The sequence below is a fragment of the Piliocolobus tephrosceles genome, chromosome 5, assembly GCF_002776525.5.
Source record: "Piliocolobus tephrosceles isolate RC106 chromosome 5, ASM277652v3, whole genome shotgun sequence".
In the NCBI taxonomy this organism is placed as follows: Eukaryota; Metazoa; Chordata; class Mammalia; order Primates; family Cercopithecidae; genus Piliocolobus; species Piliocolobus tephrosceles.
The window spans coordinates 3,199,797-3,225,877 of NC_045438.1; the positions used below are offsets into that span (position 1 = coordinate 3,199,797).

The window sequence follows — 26,081 nt, forward strand, 5'->3', positions numbered from 1 at the left end:
TTTATTTTAAGTATGTTTTTCCTTTATTTTAAAAAATTGTCATATAATGATTGTACGATTTTGGGGGTCCATTAGTGATGTTTTGACATATATAATGCACAGTGATATTTAATACTTTAATTTTAAAAGGGAGAGCGTTTCCCCCTGTATATAAATTTCTCTGGGCAAGTGTAAGATTTGAACAAAATTTAAGTATTTAGTATAATGTATCACAATTACGGTTTTCTGAAATGTGGACTATCATGTTTGATTTTTTTTTCCCATAGAATGCTGAAATTTCTGTCTTTGAAGTGAATATACGCTTTGTTGGTGGACTACTCTCAGCCTACTATCTGTCTGGAGAAGAGGTAAGATGAAAAGTGGTATATAAATGTGAATTATAAAGTGTCTTAAACTAAATTTTTGGTAAAATATGCCATTTGTGACATATATTTAGAAGGAATCTATGGAATTTTTATATTTCAGTGAAGCTGTAGCTTACACTGAGTTTCTTATAATATGTGCTAATTAAATGAGCAAGCTGGGAAAGTTTGGCAGAACATATTGTCAGCAAATGCTAATGCCTTTAAAAACTGGCGCTATTGTGTTATGTATGGTGTGATTATAGCCACAAATTATATGTGCCTATGGACAAATTAAAGAAGTTTAGTGTAGTGGCAGGCTTGTGGATTAATTTTTTTCTTTAAGAATTATTTTAATGTTAATACAAATAAAAACTTTTTTAAATGAATAAAGGCTGGCAAGCAAGATATAAAGATTATAGTTTTTATGTAATTGAGGGAGTGAGACACTTAGCTACCAAGTAAACAGTCCTAAAGGCCAGCATCCCTGTGTCAAGTGCTTTGGAGCTCTTCCTGAAGCAAGGCTTCATTAATTATCCACTGCTTGGAGCAAGGCAGGAATTTTAAATTTAACTGCCTTTTATTGATAGATTAAGAAAGGATTTTTGTATCCTCTTAAAGGCCACTGATGCTATTTTCTTGAAAGGTTTTGGACAACTTTAGGAGTATCGTTAAGTGTCCACTAAGGGTTGTTGGAATGGGCCTCATCTTTAATGTTGACAGTGTTAAATGCTGACATTATGGAAAAACTGTCACGTACTTCAGTTGCACGTCAATCAGATTTGAGTTAGCCTCAGCATTCCAACTGGGGAAAGAGTAGATCTTACCCAATGCAGTATTTCATGTATTGCTATGCTCCTTCAAACAGATTTAAGCAGAGCAATAAATGTTTAATGAGAAAAACTGCTTGACTTTGTTTGTGTCTCTCAAGTACTTTCTTAACCACAACATACAACCCTCACAATCTTACATTTCTTCTCTGTTTAGATTTTATTCTACCTTAGATCTTTCCAAAGTAAATAGGTGACTTCTGTATTCCTCTGTATCTCTCCTGTTTTAGTGTTAAATGTTGTTCATTGTGTTCTCTGTTACCTTCTCCGCCAGGGTAATGTGATCCGCCGGTGCATTATGCCTCTTCCTCCCTTTTTTCGATTTTTCCACTGCCAAATAACTTCATTTGTTCAGTTCAGTTTAGGGTATAGTAAGGATTAAGCCAAAACCAAAATACCCCCAGGACACTATATTTTTAAAAAGTTATGTTTAAAATTAACTGATGTTATTTTGGTTAACAGGTTTCTGCTTTTAGAATACTTGTCCTTGAGTATCCAATGCCAGGATGTTCTCATTGCTTTGGTTATGCTATACTAAGATGACCTTGGTTTTAACTTCTTCCATAATTTATGTGGAGGTGAGACAATTTGGAGGAAATAAGGATTTCATCCTTTTGTGTCTGGGCTCAATTAGGATAATAGAGCATACAAAGAAAAACACGTATGTATTTATTCTAAATATACATCATGTTTGATTAGGATACTTTTTCACTCAGTGTTTTAAGTTTACATATATATACGTCTTTCTATATATGTGTATATTTGATGTGTATATATATATGATTATACCCACATATTATAGTTTGCCTATAGATAAAATAATTTGCCTAAGACTTTGTAAGGATATTTTTTAATTCTGTACAGTGAACTTTAGTAAACAAATGGCTACAAAGAACACTTCCATTGCAAATAACTATTCTTTCAGTCTGTCTGCTTTGTCCTCATCACTATACAAACATGTTTTTATTACATGTAGGTTTTTTGTATTTTTATTTTTATGATAAAAATTTAAGAAATTCTTCTTTTATTTTTGTATCTGTAGAGTGCTTTAGTTATAGGGACCCATATTCTTAGCATGTTTTTTCTTATAATTTCTAAACATTGGACAATTAGATTATTTTCAGTATCTTTTTATTTTGAATAATATTGCTATGATCAATAAATATTTATTCTCTGAAGTGGTGTTGGCAGGTGAGAAGTGATTAATACTGGATTGTTTTAACATCATCATTTACCTGTTTCTCCCAATTACTTAGTCCCTGACAATTGGTTTTCATTTGATGAATGCATTCAGGGGAATTGGCCATTAGGAATGTGATCCAGAAAATTTATTTTACCCCAGGTCTGTTCTTGAGCTATTTGAATTCATATCAAAATGTTTTTAAATGAGCATTCATGTAATAGAACACCAGCATAGCAAATTATGAATAAGTTGGTTTTAAATAGTTGGTAAAGTTTTATACCACACACTTTTTATGTAGATCAGACAATTTACTAAGGTGTCTAAGACAATTCATCTTTCTGTGTATCTCATAGGGGGACTTTTAAACCACCATAATTTAACATTCTGATTTCATCACCGAGGCTCAGGAGTATTTTAAGAACAAATCACCATCAGAAGTAGATAGACCCCACATTGATATCAGCTCAAGATTCTTACATTTATGTTGCAAAAGCAGGAGAAGAAGTACCACTGATTTGTGACACATGTTTCAGGAAAGCTGCAGTTAGAAACACTGAACAATAGTTAAGAATCCCAGCAGAAGTCTAAGCTATCGAAAAACTAATAGAAACAGGAAGTACCTGTAGTAAACTTTGATTACAGGCGCATATTAAAAAATTTGAAACCTCCTAGCTCAGTTAAAATATTTTGTAGCACCATAAAAAAGTCAATCCTCAGTATTTTCAAATGTTATGTAAGAAACTCAACCACGAGAATTACAAACAGATAGGATGGAGATGAGATGAATATTAAATAGGAAGGATCAGTATTAAAAGTAAATTTAAAAGGTAGCACTGCTCTATTATAAGCTGGAAGGGAACTAAAATTCTCACTAGAGATGGTAAATATAGCAGCATCTAGAATATGATTACCCAGAATACGTTCTAAAGACCACTAGTTTCTTTTGATATGGCAGGATAAATCTGTATCTGTGTAGATACTAAAAATATGTTTGGGAAGAGCTACATCCTGTATTCTTTCTTGGAAATTTAGAATGCACAAAAAAAGTGAATTAACTTTTATTTACCCTCACATTTTCCACACTTACTTAACAATAGCCTTCCTCTATTTAAAAAAAAAATAAAGTGACATTTGCTAACAGTTATTTTTCAGAACAATTTTTGGAAATACTACAGAATAAGAGTAAAGCAAAGATGATATTGAAATTGACAAGTGCAAAAACGTGTAAAATATGACATTGCAAGAGTAGGTGACATGTAGAAAAGAACTTATGTGAATATACCATGTAACATTATTTGTTTTACAACAGAAACCAATAGCTATATTGAGCAGAAAGCGAATGTAATAGGACATAGAGATGTTACAGAATCAGAGAGAGGGCTGAAGAGCACCTTGGAACAAAAAGTGTCAAGTTGGCATAGGGGATCTCTATAGCTGTACTATCACCCTGGGACACCCTGCAATTAGTAACATGACTGTTTCTTCCACCCTTCTGTTAGTCTACTCAAAACAAAGTCCCTGGAGAAAGAAACTAATTATGAGAGTTTCCGTTACATTCAGCCTCTTTGGGGATCTTGGAGAATGAAAAAATTTATGATAGAAGTCTTCTGCAAAGTTTGGATTCATATCCCTTGAAGACTGAGTAGTATAAGGAAGTATAGATTCCTGAAGAGGAAATTGAGGCCCTGTGAGAAGGGTAGGGAGGTAGGACGGGTAGGAGCCAACAATAAGATTTCACCCACTGTGGTGAATATAAATATGGCAGAGGAAATAGACAAGCCACATGGAAACTGACAAGTTAATAAGATATCTGAAAAAATGTAATCTGATTTGCAAAACAGTTTTGTAAGCTAAGAGACGACATTTAGAATAGACCAGAGTATTTAGTCCTCAAAGAAAACATTCTGCCAGTACAATTTAAGTGTGTAAAATAGAAAAACAATAGCCAACTCCAGGAAGCCAAAATGATTAAGAACTAGCTTTCAAAGAAAAAAGGTTGAGGAAGACATCGTATCCAAGAATGGTAAAAGAGACAGAATGGATTTTTACAGTAGATGAGTTTACTATGATAACTTTTCATTTTGAAGGCAGCAAAAGGATTTTTCTTCAGATTCCCCCTAAAAGGTACCCACTGCTGCAAACACCAGTACAAAATATTGCTGAGAGAGATTTACTCAATAAGTATAATACTGCCAAATTTCAAGACTAACAAGGAGGAAACACTGAGGGGAGTAGGATTGTGGAGTAGAAAGGAGAGAGATAAGATTGAGAATGTTTACTGGTGGAAAGATGTATTTGCTTTTTCATAATAGGGTTAAGATATTTGGAGTATTTGGGAGTTAGAAATCGATTTTTTAGAGTTTGTTTTATGGATAATCATAAAAATGTTTAAAAATTCTCTAGAAAATTAGGATATATGGGCCGGGTGCGGTGGCTCACACCTGTAATCCCAGCACTTTGGGAGGCCGAGGCGGGTGGATCACAAGATCAGGAGATGGAGACCATCCTGGCTAACACGGAGCAACCCCGTCTCTACTAAAATACAAAAAATTAGCCAGGCGTAGTGGCACACGCCTGTAGTCCCAGCTACTCAGGAGGCTGAGGCAGGAGAATGGCGTGAACCCAGGAAGCGGAACTTGCAGTGAGCCGATATTGCGCCACTGCACTCCAGCCTGGGTGACAGAGCGAGACTCCATCTCAAAAAAAATGAAAAAAGAAAATTAGGATATATGATTGGTTACGGTAAACTCAGTGTCTGCCACAATTCATTAGAAAGTGAGTAATCTCCCAGACTATCTGTCTGTTTCCTGCCTCATTCTGCAAAAAAATCAGAGTGCCAGAAAATGTGTATGATTCAATCAGAGCTGTGGAAAAACAGAGAATAAAATTAGGGCATATTAAAGTTTCAGGTAAGGTTAGCACATAGCAGTGTATTCTGCCAGTTTGTAAATCATCTGGGCTTTGTACGGAAATGTATCTTCAGGTTTCCTAGTGATCAGAGCAAAGAAGGGAAGAGAATTAACAGCAATCTGGTTTTGCCATATGAATGCAAAAAATGTGATATCGTAAAATAACCCACATATATTGCTATGTTGAATTTTCCATAAAAGGTAGAAATACGTGGTATAAACAAGAAAAATCCAGCAATACATTTGGATCCACCAGAAATACATTAGCACCTTCCCAAATCCTGCCTAAATTCTAAATTATGAAAATTGAGCTTAGATTTATCCTGCTCTCTTATATATGGAAAGAATTTTAATTATGATCTCTAATTAGGTAGATGTAAATCCAGAAAGCAGAGATATCAACAAAAGACCTAATTGGGGAAAAAAATAAAAAGGCTGGAATTGAAAACAGTGGTCATAATACCTTAAAATAAAAATAAATGTTAATCCCATACAATGAAGAAATAACAGAGCTATGCAATACAGTTAAAAGGAAGAATTGAAATAGTGGTATAGTGAAATTGAAAATTAGGTAATTGATACAGTTTGGATGTGTGTCCCCTCCAAATCTCATATTGAAGTGTGATCCCCAGTGTTAAAGATGGGGTCTAATGAGGGATGTTTGGGTCATGGGGCCAGATCCCTTATGAATGGCTTGGTGCCTTCCTCCAGGGTAATGAGTGAGTTCTCACTCTATTAGTTACCGCAAAGTCTGGTTGTTAAAAAGAATCTGGCTGGACACGGTGACTCATGCCTGTAATCCCAACACTTGGGGAGACTGAGGCAGGGGGATCACTTGAGCCTCAGGAATTTGAGAGAAGCCCAGGCAACAAAGGCAGACTCTGTCTCTACTTAAAAAAAATAAAAAGTGTGCTACCTTCTTTCTCTTTCCCCTGTCTGTCTTGCTGCCCCTCTGGCCATGTGTGACACCAGCTCCCCCTTCACCTTCTGCCATGATTGTAGGTTTCCTGAGGGCCCCACCAGAAGCAGATGCTGATATTATGCTGCTTGTACCATCTACAGAACCATGACCCAAAATAAACCTCTTTTGTTTATACATCACCCAGTCTCGGGTATTCCTTTATAGCAACACAAAACAGACTAATACAGTACTTAAATTCTTCACAATATTTTTTATATGCTATAGACAATGAAAATTTTAGGAAAATATGTACATCATACCTCCAATCAAAATAAAACATTAGAAATGTACACATATTTAAAATGGTAAACCTACTTGAAAATTTAAAAATCTCTCAAATAACTAGATCAAGGAATGAGTATATAATATTAGACTACTTAACAACTACAGTATAAGCGTCACATTAAATTTGGTGGAGAGCAGCCAGAGTTATACTTAAAAAAATACATAGCTCCAAAGGTCTGCATTAAGAAAAAGTAAATATGTGGTTAAGTCTATATTTCATTAATTTAGGGGAAAAAACCAAAAAGATAAAAATAAGAATATAAATAGATTGCAAAATGAAAGAGAAGCTGATAAAGCTTTCTCTGCCCCTTCTCAACAGCATCCTTATTGAGACACTCTTCTGGGAAAACTTTGAGAGCAGTAAGAACCATGTTGTTCACTTATTAAGAGACAGAAAGTTTTGATGACCGCGAGTTTGAGTGGCCCCCTCAGCAGGAAGACTCTTCTAGGCATGTTTTTGTATAGTGTCCTCACCTGTACAGAGCAGCTCATGGAAATGGTGCTTATCAGATTGGGTGGTGATTGGGATAAGGCCGTGAGAGAGATGCTCCAGATCACAATCACTATTTGGAAGAAATCATGTATCTCTTCGGCAGGTATTGGGTGAGCGTCAACTACGTGTCAGACACTGCCCATGGCCTCGAGATACGCCTGAGATAAAATAGCCCCCAGTCCCTGGCCTTGTGGAGCTTACATTTTACTGATTAAATACAGCTCATAAACCAAAACTGGAAAACTTGATGAGACCTGTAAGAAAAAAGTTGATGTTCTGGTTGGTGGGCTTTGTTATTGGAATGACAGGCGAGCACACAGGGAGAGAGTTGACAGTGACGTTCATCCCACTGACCTTCATCCTGCCAGCATCTCCCCTCTTCAGTCTCTCCCCCACTGTAATACTAAGGAAGGTCGTCATCACTCCACACAGTCTTCTTGCAAACCACCACTGGTCCATGTGGCCTTAAAAATTGAATTGTTTTGATTCGGCCTACAAAATCTTTGTAATTCAGTCTCAGCCTACTTTTTCTGGTTTCCTTCATAACCGTCCTCGTGCATCTTCCACTGTATAACAGACCCTTTTTCTTTCAAAAAACGCACCAAGCACATCTGAGTACTTCTTATATCTGCATTCCCTCTACCTGGAATGGCTTTCACCCTGCTCCTTCCACCTGCCAAGATAGATACAACCCCTCCGAGGCCCTCCCTGGTTGCACAACACTAAGACACCGCACCCCCTCCCCCTTCTCTTCCTTTCCTGCATTCTCTGCATACACTGCTATTATAGTTCATTGTTTATGGCTCTGTGAACCTTCTCACTTCCTCACTCCCTTTTCCACAGTAGGATTTGTACAACTGAAAAATAAAAATGGCGTTTCTGCTGTTTTCATATCCTCATGCTTAGCACTGTATGCCTGGCACTAGAAAACATTTAGTAAATGTTCATTGACTAAAACTCTTCAGCAGGTTTTCTGTGACCTTCACTTTTTAAAACCCCAACAGAAAATTCTTCCAGTGACTTTTAAAGTAAAATCTGTACATGGATAATATAAATAAGCAACTGGCCTGGAAGGCTTGGGGTAAGAGATTGGAAGGAGAAAATGTGATGTAGTAAGGTGATCGACAATATGCATGATCTCTAACCACATACAGCCTCTATGGCTCCACCTCCAACCACCCCAGCTAGCAAAACATCTTCCTTTTTATGTCCTTTTTATCTGTTCTGTAAATGCTGATTCTCTGAAAAAGAAAGTTTTCAAAATCAGCTGGAAACTATTTGTAAATTATATCATTACTAAATACAGTAGCTCATTTATTGTAGACATTTAAAGTAGATTTGACATAGAGCATTCTGAAATTATAAACCTAAGAAGAAATTATAAAAAGTAAATGTGAAAGTGATTCTACAAGATATATATATGGTCCTTAATTTGAGGAAACTAAATAAAACTTAATGACACATTTATGCCAATTTCCTAGAAAGGAACAATTTTAATTATATTTATCAGGTGATACTGACTGTAATATTAATGTAGTTATATAATTATGTAATTATGGTATATTAATGTGTTTGGCCCTATAATTTCTTAGAGGTTTAGATTTAGCCTTACATATATTTTAAATATTAATTTACTATTTGGCATTATTGAAATTTTTATAAGAAAGGAATGTAAAATACTGAATAGCTAATATTTTCATTTAAAAGTTTAATTCAGTAAAACAGAGAAATGTAATTTTACTTATTCCGTTTATAATTAAATTTCCATGGTTAATGAGTTATAGCTGTTACACATTGACTATTCCATTATGATTGGTAAATTTAATTTGCACTTTAAAAGTACAGAGTTGATTCAAAAACAACACATATTTTAGTCAAAAGAAATTACTACTTTTTCTTGTCCTAGAGTGAATTGCAGAAATCATACTTACCCCTTAACTCAGATTTGTTCTGTTTGTCCCTCTGCATAAGCCCTATCTTGTACTGATAATTGTTTTTGAAAGCATAGTTTTGTAAGCTGTAAAAATTTTCTCTCCACAATTCATGAGCTCATTTCTACATTTCACTAGTAATCCCAGCACTAAAACTTATTTATACTTAATGCGTAAATGGTAGAAGCTGGCCTACCCCTTGATTTCATTGCCAAGTGAGTGCTTGAAACCTAACGGAAAGGGAAAGTCAGAAAATTCAGTTGTTTTTGTTTGTTTGTTTATTTTGTTTTGTTTGTTTGTTTTCTGAGACGGAGTCTTGCTCTGCCACCCTGGAGTGCAGTGGTGCGATCTCGGCTCACTTCACTGCAACCTCCTCCTCTCAGGTTCAAGCAATTCTCCTGCCTCAGCCTCCTGAGTAGCTGGGATTACAGGCTCCCGCCACCATGCCTGGCTAATTTTTTTTTGTATTTTTAGCAGAGACAGGGTTTTACCATGTTGGTCAGGCTGGTCTTGATCTTTGACCTCATGATCCAACCGCCTCGGCCTCCCAAAATGCTGGGATTACAGGCATGAGCCACCGCACCCGGCCAAATTCAGTTGTTTTTTAATGGAATGTTTTTATTCCTTGTAGTTTAGCATAATTCCCTACACATAACAGCAAACTACAGATTCACATCAGTGAGAAATAGACCTGTGTTATCATTCAGCAACAGCCTGAAATCTCAATGGATTAAGACAGTATGTTCTACCTTGACTCTGCTTCTCATCTTCTTTCCTTCAGAGTCCAGCCTGCTGGGGCAGCTGCCATCTAGGTCGTTTCCAGTTGTCATGGGGAAGAGGGAGTGGTGACAAAAGAGATTCTGGCAAATCCCACACTGGCTTTGAATGCACCTGTCTGAAAGACCCATGTTACTTCAGCTTACATTTCATGGGCCAGAGCAAGTCATAGGGCCACTGTAACTTAAAGGGGGGAAGAGGAGTTGATAAACAGCATTCATGACCACCACAGCGACCGCTGACTTGGGTTAGACTGTGTAGTCCTCTCAACTGCCCAGAGTAGCAGAAGATAAGGATTACTGAGAAGATAACTTTTTCAAGAGTCCCCACACTGGAGCCAGCCAGGCTCACTGGAAAACGCCTTCCATAAAATGGCACCAAAGTAGTAAGGGTGACGAGTATGATTTGGGATACGAATCTTCACTAATACACATCTTCAGTAAATTTTCAAGTGAAAAGCACTTGTTTACAAAGTTTGCCCTCTCCTGGAAATATCTTCTACTTTGTAGGCTTCTCCCCAGCCTTCCAGATTTGAAACAGTAAAGTTGACAGACAGACGTGTACTGCCCTCTGTACCACCACTGCTGTTGTCTGTGATGGGAGACGGTTGCTGTTGGGCAGCGGCCTGCTGTGTTGCCTGGTTGTTGAAGGCCTGGTGCTTTTCCTTCCACCACTTTTTCTTTGATTTCAGTGCGCACTAGGTCAGTCACTTCTCATTTTTCAAAAGCCTAATGAAAGAGATGAGGTAATACGTTCTATTTTGATTTATACTGAATCACTTTATAATTCATAATGACTGTTGAAACCAGTACTTCAAATCATTTTTATTGTCTGAGTCATACTGACATGGATTTCTAACACAGATTTTTGCCTGTGAGTGAATGTTTTTCAACAAAAGTTGTTTTTTCCAGGAATGTTCTTGCAAATTATTTTTCTTTGAAATTGTGATCTCCTTGAGAAGGGTATATAAGATAGCTGTAGCAAGGAATTTAAAATTTAATAGGGCTAGCAGAAAATGCCTCAGAATTGTGATAATTTACCATCTGGTCATTTCATTCATTAAGTGAATCAGCAGATGCTTATTGAATACCTGCTTTGAGGCACTGCAGTTGGTGCTGCAGAAACAACAGTGAATAAGAGAAACGTAGTCCCCATTGACAAATGTTAATTCTAATATTAATTTCACAACAACCATATAAAGTAGGAGTAGGAACTGTTTTTATTCTCATTTTATGGAGGAAGAAACAGAGGCAGAGTGTTCTTTGCCCAAGGACATGCAAAGTAGCAGAGCTAGGCTTCAAACTTGGGCATTCTGGCTCCACGCTACTGAATAGCAGCTAGACATTAGAGATCTCAAGCACAGAAGATACGATATCAATACGCCTGAACCCATGAGTCATCAACAACTAAATGATAATTGAAGGAATGGACAGGAATAAGGTTGTCCAGGGCAATAGGCCTTAATATTTAAGCGTTAATGAGAAGAAAGAGCTAGAAAAGGAGACAGATGTCGTGGTCTGAGAAGTAGGAGGGAAACTAGTAGATTGTGACATCACAGAGTCCAAGAGAAGATAGTATTTTGAAAACTGAGATATTCAGTTGTGTCAAACGCTGCTGCTAGAAGTTGTATATGGACTCTCTTTAGCATCTTACAACATGGAGGTCATGGATGACTTTATGCAGGGTTCTTCTGGTAGAGTAATAGGATAGAATCCAAATTGTTTTTGATTGAAGAAGAGAAGATGGTAAGGAAATTAAGATTAGTTCAGGGTCTTTAAGCAATTAGGGAAGGTGGCATTCACAAAAACAGATGGCCTTTGGGCAGGCATCCTTTGCAATATAAGAAAGTGGGGGAGAAGGTAGGAATACAAGTAGGTAACTTGTTAGACTTGGTGGCAAATAAATGAGATAATTATTCTCTGGTAGACCCTGTTAAGTACAAGACAAGGATTTCTGCTGAGACTCAGGGAGAGGAGAGATGTTTGATGTGAATGTGTACAGTTTAAAATTGTCATTCTGAAGGATTGACTACAGAAACATGGTAGAGCTCCTGGACGGTGTCTAGGCTAGTAGCCATGAATTGATGGTAGCCTCAATCCTCATAAGTGTATAATACTTTTTCCAACAGTGATTGACACTTTAGGTACGAGCATGGAGAAGGCAGTTAGTTTGTTTTAGTTGAGGTTTGGTAGCCAGGTAACACAGAAAGAAAGGCATGGATTTTAAAGTATTGGCAAAATTTATTGAGTTTATAGACCATGCAGTTCAAGATGAATATAAGGCGGTAGGAAAAAGGCAGGTAAATCGTGGTTAGAGAGAAAATGGACTGGTTGAATTGCTTGAGGTTTAGCTGAAGTAGAATAGGAGTAGTAGCCATAATTTAACAGGTTATTGGAAGCTTTTAAAGTTAAGGCTATATGGTGGGATGTATGAATTATAATTTTTTGTAATGGATTAGTTTTAAGTGATGTCATAATCTAAAATAACATTATGAGATTGAGTGGTTGAGGGGAGCATTTTGCCAGAGTCTATCTGCATGGCTGTGTTAATCCATTTTGTATTGCTATAAAAGAATACTGAGGCTGGGTAATTTATAAAGAAGAGAGATTTATTTGACTTACGGTTGTGCAGTCTGTATAAGCGTGGCTCCAGCATCTGCTTGGCTTCTTGTGAAGCCTCAGGCAGCTTTCCACTCATGGCAGAAGGCAGTGGGGGAGCAGGCATGTGACACAGTGGGAGAAGGGACCAAGAGAGAAGGGAGGTGTCACACTCTCCAAACAACCAGATGTCATGTGAACTCGCAGAGCAAGAACTCACTCATCACCAAGGGGAGGGCACCAAGACATTCACGAGGGATCCGCCCCCATGACCCAAACACCACCTCCTAGGCCCCACCTCCAACACTGGGAAGGGGGGCACATTTCAAGATGAGATTTGGAGGGGACAGATATCAGTTATCACTGACTATGCAACGTATTTCAATTTTAAAAATAATAAGATGTAAAAATTGCTGTTTTAAAAAATCTAAGCACCAGTGAACTGATTTTTAATACTGCTAAAGCATAAACGCTTTCTATAAAATTCATAAATCCATACTAAAATATGTACTGAACAAAGCTTGCTTCTTAAACAAAAAGCAGAGGGAAATATTCATGCAGAATGAAGTTTAAATATGTGATTGTTGAACAAACATTATGACTCTAGAATGACTCGAGAGCCTTAAGAAGTAAGTCAGATGATTAGAGTTGGCAGTAGAAATGTAAACAAAATGTATATCAGCTAATTAGCTGGATTTTAATGCAACTATACCTGTACAGAGCTGTTTCTTCTAAACAATAACTCCTGGAATTTTACCTGCATAGATAAATGTAGACAATTTGATTGTGGTGCTGTGAATTTGTTTTGGATTTTTGTCACTGGGTTTTTTTTTTTTTCCCCTTTCTGAAATGAGGGTCTCTCTGTCACTCAGGCTGGAGCACAGTGGCATGATCATAGCTCACTGCATCCTTGAACTCCTGGGTTCAAGGAATCTCAGCTCTCTGAATAGCTGGGACTGCATATGCGCACCACCATGCCTGGCTAATTACTTAAGCCGTCACCATTTTGTCCAGACTGGTCTTGAACTCCTGGCCTAAAGTGACCCTCCTGCCTCTGCCTCCCAAAGTGCTAGGACTATAGGCGTGAGCCACTGCCGCTGGCCTGGATTTCTTGTGTAAATTAAGTCTTACCTTAATGTATGAAAGTATCATTTGATTCATAAAAATTTGTTTTTGTTAAAAATTTTTATGGTCTGGGAATGAGGTGCTTTCCAAAGGATGTCCTCTAAAGATTTCATTTGTCAAACTTTCTTGTGTTATCAATTTATGATGTAGATTTATGGTTTATGTACTTTTTTAAGTTTTTTTCTTTAAAACATTTTAGAAAATAGTTCATTGACAGATCATAGGGTTAACCATTTTAGTAACTGAGTCCACTACTGCTACATGATGAAATGTTTTCCCAAGAGAGGTTATATATCTGAGTATGCCACGATTTGTTTGCATTTGAAAGCAAACAGCTCCAGTCTTATAATTTAGCTGAAATTTCATTTAAATTGATATTAAAATAAACATAAGCCTCGAGGGCAATGTTTGTTTTTAACTTAACAATTGATCTTTATTTTATAATAATTTGAAGTATCCGATTCCTCTGAAGTAGTACAGATAGAGATTCTAGGGTCCTTCAAAAACAAGGAAATTCAAGAGCTTTAATAGGATAGGCAAAGAACAGAAGAATTTTTTTCATGGCTCTTTATTCCAAACACTTTTGTTTTTCATTCTTGCCATTAGGTAGAAGGCTAGAGTTAGAAAAGATAGGCAGAAGAGATTTTCATCTTAGTTTTATAAATACCATTTAGTAGGTTGATGCATTTACTTGTGTAATCATATTTTGTTGTTTTTAGTTGACAAAACAATACCCACAGTTGCTCTAATTTATAAATTACTGCTAACCTATGTGTTTCAGTTCTTAGATCTAACTTGGTATTATGATTATTAAATAGTGACTTCTTTCATTTTCTCTCATGTACTTACTGTAGTCAGGCAGAAAGAACACTGTGTAATACAGTTTAGGCTTAATTGTTAAGTCAAATAACAACTCCAGCATTTATGAGTTTCTGCCATCGAATGCTTTATAACTAGACTTAGAATAATACTAACTTAGAATTGAGCCCTGAATGACTAGTTATAGTAGACTTCTCTCTATCATCTGGTCAGGCTTCCAATTTTTAACATGTCTACTCCCTTATGATTCACTCCTCTATTCAGCAAATGTGTTAAGCATCTATTATGTTCCATGCCGTGTTCTAGTCTCTGGAGGATTCAGCAATGAACAAATTAGACAAAGTTTCTGCTTTCATGAAATTTACATGGTAAGGGGGTAAATGTTCACCAAGTTCACAGGATAATTTTAGATGGCAATAAGAGCTCTGAAGAAAATATAACCATGGATAAAGTGACGGAGGGTGGGAAAGGGAGATGATGAGGACTACTTTAGGCCAAATCGGAGCCACAGTCTGAATGACATAGAAGGGTCAACCATGGCAGATTTGGAGAAAATAACATTCTAAACAGAGGAACTTAAGAGTTCTGTATTGATGGTTCATTTCTTTCTTTCTTTTGGAATGAGGAAGAGGAGAAGGAAGGCAGCAGTGGTGATAAAACTGTTTTTTTATGGTTTATTGTGTGCCAAGTACAATATCAGTACTGGGGTAATTACATAATCTCCATATTGTAGATACACTGAAGCTCTGAGAAGCTAATCCTTAGCCATATAGGAGATGACAGAAACGGGATTAGACTCTGCTGTCTGTAGCAAAACACATGAACCTGTCCACATATTATTCCCAAAACCAGTGTTGCCAGGGTTGGTACCACAACTTTTCTTCCTCTTCTGTTTACTTGCTCATCAGTTAAATACTTAAATCTCATAAAAATGAACTGGCAGTTGCAGGGCACAGTGGCTCACGCCTGTAATCCCAGCACTTGGGGAGGCCGAGGCGAGCAAATCACCTGAGGTCAAGAGTTCGAGACCAGCCTGGCCAACGTGGTGAAACTCCATCTCTACTAAAAATAAAAAAGTTAGCCAGGTATGGTGGTGCATGCCCACAATTCCAGCTACTCGGGAGGCTGAGGCAGGAGAATTGCTTGAACCCGGGAGGCGGAGGTTGCAGTGAGCCAGGATCATGCCACTGTACTCCAGCCTGGGCAACAGAGTGAGACTCTGTCTCAAAAAGAAAAAAAAGGAACTAGCAGCAACCTTCTAACCCATGAAATCTTCCACTTCTTGAGCAACAAAGAATAATTAACTTATGAAAACTAAGCCATCATCACACTCATAATGCTTATGAGTTAATAACAGATTTTTGCACAGGTTGTATTTGAAATTATTCATTGCACTTAAGTCTTTCTCAAAACACAAAGCTCTCCTTGAATTTTTCATATAGTTCATTAAATTGAAAAAATTATTTTCTTTCTCCATGTTTTTATTCCTCAATCTCTCACTCTCTTCAGTAGAGTAAAATGGTTTTCATTGTCCAGTAAGTACATGTAACAAAAACCTTCAATATATATATAAAGACAGCCATGTGATGTCAGCTTTAATCCCTCTTTTTATTCTGAACTAGTGTCAGATACACTTCAAAATGTTGGTAAAATGAGTATATTTTGGTGTGACATCGTGACAGTTAAGGTATACTTTCAGCCTTTTCTCAGGCATATTGAAGATGGTAGTAGTTGAGACACTGAATGAGGTAGATGTTCACGATTTAGAAAAAAAGTATTTTCAATTTTCAAATCATATCTGATATAAAATATGAAGGGAAAAGGTAATACCTTTTCATTTCAAATGAAACTAAAGTATTTTGGCTTTATCAACAGACATAAATTGTGAAGGCTTACCAATACAATTGGTATGCTTTTATGTAATTAGAGAACTCCAAAAAGCACTTAGGAATAGCTCATAAATCTACCATATGTTGACAGCACTTTAATGAATTTCTCCAGACTATGAATAAAAATTTGGACTTCAGTGTTCTTTATATTTTATTTACTTAGAAAAAGTGAGACAGGTTCGCTCAGATTTATTGTCATATATCATAAAAGTAACTGGAAAAATATGATGAAAATATCTACTCATTATAGTTAAAGATTTGCAGTGAACATTGTATAGTATGTTTCCCCTTAATTATGTTAATTGTTCGCAAATGAGAACACTCAAAACCAGTGCTTCTAAGGTTAAACTAAGATTAGATCCAGTGACCTGGCATCTGTCAGGAGTTTTTCATAGGGGTCCAACCCATAGTGAAATCTCAGGAGGTCCCCTCAAAGAATGGAGTTTAATTGTTACTCATAAATGAACAGTTTTCCACATTAACAGATGTTCTCAATCCCACGCAACCCCACTGCTTGATATTGAAATTCCCACTACTTTTCCTTATCCATTCATTGCTTTCCCCTGTGTCCAGATAAATGCTGAATCAGCATTTACCCACTTTATAAATACTCAAAATAAAATACCAACACTTAGACTCCTCTCCCCCCACCCTTTTTTTCCTATCAAATTAACAAAGACAGAAAACCATGTTAATACCTAGTTTGGTAAGAGTGGGGCAAAAATTTACTTTCAGACATTGCTGTTGGGAATGCAATATGATAAAAGTGTTCTGGAAAAGAAAAAAAAAAAAAGTGCCATATCTATGAGTAGATCCTTTTAGCTCCAGTTACTCTTATCCTGCATTGAGGAATCTATCCAAAGGAAATACTCCAAAAATGTTATTATATTATGCCAAAAGCAAGTCTTGGAAATATTTTATATATTTAGTAAATAAGAAGAAACATCTCAAATATTCAGCAGTAAGGGAGCGCAACACATCATGGAATGCTCACATAACAGAATGATATGCAGCCATTAAAATGTATGCTTGTTTATTTAAGGGCATGGGCAGGTATGGATATGATAAATTATGCAGGGTACTTTCATGCATAACATGATTTCAGCTATGGAAAATATAGAGAAAAATGCATATGGAGCTATTTCTAAATATAAACCTATAAACCTAATAGTCCTAAATATTTGCTTCTGGTTGGTACGTGATCCTTCCCCCTGCCTGTTTTTCTGTACTCATCTGAATTTCCATAGTGAACTTGTAGTATTCTTATGATCAGAAAAATATTAAGGGAAAATCACAACAGATATGGAAAAAAAATCATTAACTAAATTTCTTCCCCATTCTTACTCAGGATTCAGTTTTTCTAACCTCTTAAGATTTAAATTTTTTTAACTTTTCATACTAGAATTCAGCTTATAAAGTCTTAAAAGTCATCTTTTTCCCTTTCTGACATCTGTTTCATAAATAAAATGACTTTACTTAATGGTAACTGGATTTCCTTCTTTATAGTCAATTTATAGATTTCCATCTTAGAAGGTTATTTACAACAACATCTATTAGCTGTTAATATTATCCTCCATTCACATGGAAATGGAGGTGACTGTAAAGCTTAAAGATTGGTCATAAATCCTTGCATAGTCTCAGATCCAACTACTTTGTCCTTATATTATCAAAAGCAGTTCAAAAAGACAAAGGCTGCTGATAGTAACAATTTCTCCATTTGAAAACACACACACATTGATAAATCAGTTGAAAGTGTGGTACACAATAGTATGTCTTTAGTATTCTTTAAAAAAAAAAAAAAGAGCATTTCTAATCTCTTTGCATTTTCCTTAACCATTTAGAAGTCAAAAGTTGAATTGTGATAAGTATATACACTGTATTAATATATTATTGCTATAGATAAGAATATAATAAAATTTATTACTAACATACATGGAAATTTTGGGCTACTGAGATACCTGGCACAATCAGTGACTTTGTCTTTTCCTACAGGATCTAATTGAAAGGTGTTAGGAAAGGCATAGCAAAGAGCCTCTTTCCTGTTGTTACAAGCAGTAAATGGCCCTTAAGAAACTTCAAAAATAATGAATGCTTGCTTGAGGAAGAAAGGAGTAAGAGAAAAGCTGTTCAGTAATGAGCGGAGAAAAAAGAAAACCTGGTCTGAGAGATAAAAGAGGTGACTATTAAAAGGGAAGGACACAGTCTACCAGAAACTCGTGAGGCTTCACAAATCAAAATCTAGACTCGCTTTACCATGGAAACCCAAGATAATTAGAAAGTATATGTTTAAAATTTTGTAATATTTTACTTTATTTTTAATTATCCAAAGCAAATCTAAGACTGTTAATGATAGGAATTGATAGTTTGGTTAAGACTATACAGATGTTAAAGCTGTGTGTAAATTTGAAATACTTAATTTTTAAAAACTGTTTAATGGGATCTGTACATGTGACAAAAAGCTAATAATGTATTCTTTCTCTTTACTTCCTTGTCACCCTAAGACTGTGCCTCTCCTTCCAGTAATAGGATACGAGCTGCTTGTCTGAGAACATGTAATTGGAGTAGACTTTTATGTAGTGATCTGAGGCCCTTACTAGTTCTCTTTCTTTCTGAGGGAAATCACCAAATTTTGAGCCTATAGGTAAATCATTGGTAAACGGGGTTGGCCGGGCAGGGTGGCTCACACCTGTAATCCCAGCACTTTGGGAGGCCGAGGCAGGCAGATCACCCGAGGTCAGGAGTTCGAGACCAACCTGGCAAACATGATGAGACCCCATCTCTACTAAAAATACAAAAAATTAGCTGGGTGTGATGGTGCATGCCTCTAACCCCAGCTACTCAAGAGGCTGAGGCAGGAGAATTGCTTGAACCCAGGAGGCAGAGGTTGCAATGAGCCGAGATCATGCCACTGCACTCCAGTCTGGGCAACAGAGTGAGACTCCGCCTCAAAAGAAAAAAATAGTAAAAATAAAGACAGGGCTACTTGAAATAGTCATTGTGTTGGAGACGTCCAGCTAGTGAACTTTAGAAGTAGCTCTTATAGGGTGGAAAGAATATTACCTTTAGAATCTAGAATCCTGGTTTCTCAGGCTCTATTTGGTTATTAGGTATTACCTAGAGCAAACCCTTATCACATTGGTTTTTTTTTTTTAATTGATTTAAGTAATGGAATATGAAATAAATGTCTTTTAAGCATTCCTTCAAATCCAGTTTTCTAGAACTATGATACACTAACATTCAAGTTCACAGAATATTATAAATTAGGGGAGGGGTATAGTGGGATAAATTTCCTTCCCATAAGCGAAAACTTCTTAACCCATTTTTTTTTTATCTAGACCCAGTGACTCCTTCCAGTGAAATGTAGAGTTGTGTTTCTTCCCATACAATGCTTAGGTAGTCCAGGTATGTATACATGGGAATGAAAAAGAAGTAGAAATGTTGGGCATCTTTTTCCCCTGGAAAAATACTGTGTTCTATGGAAGAAAAAGTAGTTGGTGGATAGCAGAAGGAAGATGCTAAAAAGTGGAGAAGTCGTTCAAGGAAAACAATAAACTGCAGTATTCACAGAAACAGTTGGGAATATGTACTAATTCTTACGGGATGACCACAGTTTTAACTCATTTCTTACCCCACATTTGCAGATTGCGTTCTATTATATTATAAATAGATCTCTCATTTTAATGACCAGCTCAAGGGAAATTCTGGCAGCCATGGTGAGAATGAGAAACAAAGATTTTTATACCCAGAAAAACTGACTTTCAGGTATAAATGACACAGGCAGGCTATTATCAGCTTGCAAGAACTTGGGGATATTGTTTCCAGGAGCTTTTCCTGCTGAATTGATGAATCTACCTGGGAACAAGCTTCAGACAACCAAACACATACTGTATGATGTCCAAAATAGGCATATTCATAGAGACAGAAAGTAGATTAGGGGTTGCCTAGGACAGGGGGTTGGAGGGAAATGGGGAGTGACTGCTGATGGGCACAGCACTTCTTTTTTGAGATGATGATAATGTTCTAAAATTGTGAATCAACTCAGTGTGAGTATACTAAAGTGTATACTTTAAATGGGTGAATTGTATGATAAAGGTGTTAAAAAGAAAAACACTACAGTTCTGAGTTTTATTTGAAAATATTAATATGAGCATATGATATATTGTATTTTAAATATATATAAATAGCATATATGTGTGTGTCCCCTGAAAAGGCCTAGAAACAGTAATGAAACCAGTAGCTACAAGCATCTCTAACACACAGTGCAGGCTTGAATTAATATTTTCCACTAACCAGGGCTTCTTGGAGAAAAGACTGAAATTGGAAATGTACAAGATTAGTCCAAAATATCAAACCAGGTAACAAAGAAGCTAACAAAGACTACTAGAGTAAGGTCAAAGGACCCGGGAGCAACTTGAAGAGGCTTCCACTGGCCAAAAATGAGAATTTTGAGTTTCAGTAAAAAGAAGAGCTGTCTAACAGATTAAAATCCACTAAGTATGTTTAAATTGATAAGTTCAAGCCACGGGCAGTGAAGCATGCATATAATCACAGCTACTTGAGAGGCTGAGGCTGAGGCAGGAGGATAGCCTGAACCCATGAGTTCAAAACCATTCTGGACAGCATAGTGAGACCCTATCTCTAATTAAAAATAAAAATCAAATGGATAAGTTCATCATAATGAAAAGCAAAAATAATTGGTCACCTTCAAAGAATGACAGGAAAGCAGTTGTCTTGAAAGCTGGTATTTTCCCAGGCAGCTGCCAAAGGTGGAGGGGCAGGTCCTGATGCTCACTGGCCGAGGCCACCTTCTGGGCTGCCATCTCCGTCATGGATAGGCAAGTACTGCTGGGCCGGAAGGTGGTGGTCGTGCACTGCAAAGGCATCAACATTTTTGGCACTCTCCACAGAAACAAGTTGGAGTACCTGGCCTTCCCTCACAAGCAAATGAACACCAGCCTTTCTGAGGCCCCCCACCTGCATCTTTGGCAGACTGCTTGAGGCATGGCGCCCCGCAAGAGCAAGTGAGACCAGGCCGTCCCTGACCACCCCACGGTGTTTAATGGGATCCCTCTGCCCTGTGACAAGAAAAAGTGGATGATGCTTCCTGCTGCTCCCAAGGTTGTGCGTCTGAAGCCTGTGAGAAAGTTTGCCTACCTGGGCTGCCTGGTTCATGAGGTTGGCTGGAAGTGACAGCCACCCAGGAGAAGAGGAAGGAGAAGGCCAATATCCACTATTGGAAGGAAAAACAGGTTATGACACTATGTAAACAGGCCGAAAAGAATGTGGAGGAGAAAACAATTACACAGAGGTCCTCAAGACCTGTGGACTCCTGGTTTGAGCCCAGTAGACTGTTTATTCCCTATCATTGGCCTGGCCTTCCACCATTGCTGCTGTAGGGTGTAGAGGACCCAAGGGTGGCAATCCAGGTGCCACAGACAGCCTGGGACTTAGGAAGCTGTGGCGGGAAAGGGCATTAGTCAATAGCCCATCTATATGGTTACTTTAAACGACTCTAAGAATTGTTCAGGCGTAACTTGTCTATGGCCTACTCGTTCATGAGGGAGTTGTTTTAGAAAAATGAGGGCCAGGCGCATTGGCTCACACCTACAATCCGAGCACTTTGAGAAGCCAAGTGATCGCTTGAGTCCAGGAATTCGAGAGCATCCTGTGCAACATTATGAAACCCCATCTCTAATAAAAATGCAGAAATTAGCTGGGCATGGTGGCACGTGCCTGTAGTCCCACCTGCTTGGGAGGCTGAGATGGGAGGGTCACCTAAGCCCAGGAGGTCGAGGCTGCAGTGAGCCAAGATTGCACCACTACACTTCAACCTGCGTGACAGAGTGAGACCCTGTCTCAAAAAAAAAAAAGGTAAAACAATAGTAAGAAGAGCTAGTTACCTTGGTTTCAAGATTAGCTAAAGGGAGCTGGAACATGAATGCAGGGAACCCTACCTTCTGAATGGGCCATCTGTTTTTAACTTCCCACCTTATATACTCTACAGCTGTGAGAATGTGGGGAAAAAAAACACTTGGGGACTGTACGAGCTTGCTGTTTTACAAAGAGTATGTATAGAAGCATACACTGGGAAGATGTGTGACCAGGGCGTTACAGAGTCGCCCTTGCTCCTTCCCTGTATTTTGTAGTCAGAATCAAATAAATTACTTGTAAAGAAAATGAAGTCTGGTAAATAAAGGAATCAGGCGTTTATCTTGCCTCTCCTGTATGAAGTATATCACCGGTAACTAAATAGTAGATAAGCAAAGTTTCTCTTAAAATTATACCTGCTTACAAATGAAAGTGAAATGATAAAACTAGAAAATCACCCATTTTTACAACCCCTGATGAATTAATGGATCTGGGCCGTGGTCATCAACAGCTGCTCACTTCTCAAAAGGAGAGCAAACCACAGACATGCCTCCTGATAACATATCACCTATGGTCTTGCCAAAGGCATCAAGTCTCCACATCCAGCTTCCAATTTGTCATAAATACAGAAAAAAGAACGTGCCAAACTCCACCACACGTATGCAGTCAGGAACCCATAGAATAAGTCTCCAACAGTTCAAATAACCCAAATTTGTCCACATAAATTATAAGGAAAAGAAAAGAAAAACTGAGACGTCTATGGTTTAAAATAAGAGGCTTCAAAGTCATCCTTTTTTATAATGATGACTGACTGTAGTGTCGAATGCTGTAGATTTGGTTGCTAAAACCATATAAGATAGTAAATGCCAGGATGTGGTTGCTTTGGGAGAGAGAGAAGGAAGTATGATTGGGACAAGGCCCACGTAGGGTTTCTAGGGTGGCTGTTTCTTGATCTGGATGCTGCTTACTACGGCGTGTGTCTTACAATGCTACACTAGGCTGTACAGCTGTATGTTTGTGTTGGAGAGTTCATATCTGTGTGTGTCTTTTTAATTAAAAATATTTTGAAATAGCTACATAATTTTTAAAAGGTTATTTAGAAAATCAAGCTTAGTGGAATCTGCCTTGGATCTTGAAATGTATTTTGGATCTCTCTCTATAAAATAATACTTAATGTACTGAGTTATCTTCATATATGTAAATTGCAGATTATATTTCAACATAAAACAAGCGTAATTCAAATATGTATATGTAAATATTCTATAATACATGTCTGAAAGTGCTGCTGTAAATATCTGTCCAGTTTTTTGTATGGTCATAAGTTTTCAGTTCCTTTGTTTAAATACTAAGGAGTGCTATTGCTGTATCATATGGTAAGAGTATGTTTAATTTTGTAACTGCCAAACTGTCTTCCAAACTATCTGTACTATTTTGCATTTCCACCTGCAGTGAATGAGAGTTCCTGTTGTTTCACACCCTCACCAACATTTGGTGGTGTTAGTGTTCTGAATTTTGACCATTCTAATCAGTAGGTATTGTTGTTTGCATTTACCTGATGATTTGTGTTGTGGAACATCTTTCCATATATTTATTTACCATCTGTCTGTCTTCTTTAGTGAGGTGTCTATTGAGATCTTTGTACCATTTTTAAAATTGGAATCTTTGCTTTCTCATTATTGAGTTTCAAGAATTCTTTGTATATTTTCATAAACAGTTCTTTATTAGGTATGTGTTTCGCAAGTGTTTTCTCCTAGGCCTTGGCTTGTCTTCTCATTCTCTTGACAGTGTCTTTTGCAGAGCAGTTTTTCATTTTAATGAAGCTCAGCTTGTCAGTTTTTTCTTTCATGGATCATGCTTTTAGTGTCATATCTAAAAAGTCATCTCCAAACCCAGGGTCATCTAGATTTTATCCTATGTTATCTTCTAGGAGTTTTATAGTATTGCATTTAGGTCTATGATCCATTTTGAGTTAGCTTTTGTGAAAGGTATAAGGTCTGTGTCTACATTCATTTTGGTTTTTTGTATGTGTATATGGATATCTAGTTTTTCTAGCACCATTTGTTAAAAAGACTATCTTTTCTTCATTTAATTGTCTTTGATCCTTTGTCAAAGATCAACTGACAAAAGTGGATCAATTTCTAGGCTCTCTATTCTGTTCCTATTGATTTATTCTTTCACCATACCACAAATCAAGACAAGATTGTCTTGATTTCTGTATCTCTATAGAAAGTCTTGAAGTTGGGTAGTGTCAATCATTGTCAGAAACTGGCTATTTTGGACCTTTTGCTTCTCTACGTAAACTTCAGAATCAGTTTGCATCTACAAAATAACTTGCTAGAATTTTGACTGGGATTGCAGTAATCTGTTAACTAAGTTGAGAACAACTGACATCTTGATATTCAATCTTCTGTCTATAAACATGGACTGTCTCCATTTGTTCTTTGATTTTTTTCATCAAAATTTTGTAGTTTTCTTCATGTGGATCTTGTACATATTTTGTTAAATTTATACCTAAGTATTTCATTTTTTAGGGGGGCTGCTCACAATGTAATCCAAGTGGTATTGTGTTCTTAATTTCAAACTCCACTTGTCCATTGCTGATACATAGGAAAGCACTGATTTTCTATATTAGCCTTTTATAGTCACTTGCAATACTCACTTGTTAGTTTCAGATTTCTTTTGTTGATTCAGATATTTTGCATAGAAAATATGTCATCTGCAGACAAAATTTTATTTTTCTTCTTTCCTAATCAGTTTACCTTTTATTTCCTTTTTTATTTTTTCTTATTGTGTTAGCTAGGACATCTAATACAGAATTAAAAAGCAGGGGTAAGAGGGGACATCCCTGCCTTATTCTTGATGTTAGTGGGAAATCTTCTAGTTTCTCACCTTATTATGATTTTTCAAATGTAAAGGCTCAACCAGCACAAAACCAATATGTTTATTTTCCCCTTCCTTCTAGATTCTAATTAATCATTGGTAGAAGAAGTTTAGGCTGTATGAAGAGTTTGGAAAGACCTTAGGAAATTTTTTTAAATGTTTATTTATTGAAAATGTTCAAGTTTCCTGAAGTATTTAGACATCAAGAAATATTTACATACATCTCTAGTTTATATTTCCATCCTATTGATTTTCCTGTTAAGAATTTTAATGAAGCCAGGCTCAGTGATTCATGCCTATAATCCCAGCACTTTTGGAGGCCAAGGCAGGAGGATCACTTGGACCCAGGAGTTTGCAACCAGCCTGGGTAACAAAACAAGACCCTGTCTCTAAAAAAATGAAAATAAAAATTAGCTGGGTGTATTGGTGCATGCCTGTAGTCCCAGCTACCTGAGTGGCTGAGGTAGGAGGATCCCTGGAGCCGAGGCTTTCAAAGCTACAGTGAGCTATAATTGTGTCACTGCGCTTTAGCCTGGGTGACAGAGTGAGACCTTGTCATAAAAAAATTTTTTTTGAAAAGGCACTTAAAAGAAGTCCAAAATGCATCTCAGGAAAGTAGTACATAAATCTTCACACTATGACTATAAGACAGGCCTCATTTTACAGATGTTTCTGAATTATGATATTCCAAATCTACAGTATTGGCATAGCTTTCACTGTTGAAAGCTGTTTCATTTCTTAAAAATGTTTTTAACCTCCTATCACCAGTCCTGTGCTAAAACAGGGTATTTTACCTATGAACTACCACAAATAGATAAAATAGCTACTTTACAGATAAATGGCCCTTTAAAACTGGATGCTGTTGTGTGCCAATTTGCAACATAGTCTATATGAAAAGAGAAAATACTAATAAATGCTGTGTTATAGACCAATAATTAGATTCTCAATGTGGTGTAAAGTACTCATAGGAGGTTCATTCTTGGCCTCATAAATTTGACCATATCTTTTCGTTCTAATGCTCTTAAATGACTTAGAGACATGACTTAACAGTAAAATAAACTCCTAAACAACAACCGCAAGCACATAAAAACCGAAATTATGCAGTGATGGCATGCCATTTGTTCAGGAATTGGCTGTCCTATTTACTCTTAAATATAACAGCAAATAGAGAGTTGATTATTAAACTGCACATT

The 26,081-nt window shown here is 37.0% G+C and overlaps 1 protein-coding gene across 1 annotated transcript in view; it reads left to right on the top strand.

Annotated features, from left to right (window-relative positions):
* MAN1A1 (mannosidase alpha class 1A member 1) overlaps nt 1–26,081 on the top strand; it is a 165,157-nt gene that overhangs the window by 57,608 nt on the left and 81,468 nt on the right. The window contains exon 4 of the mRNA XM_023218998.1: nt 267–347. Coding sequence (XP_023074766.1) covers nt 267–347 — 81 coding nt within the window. The remainder of the gene's footprint in view (nt 1–266; nt 348–26,081) is intronic.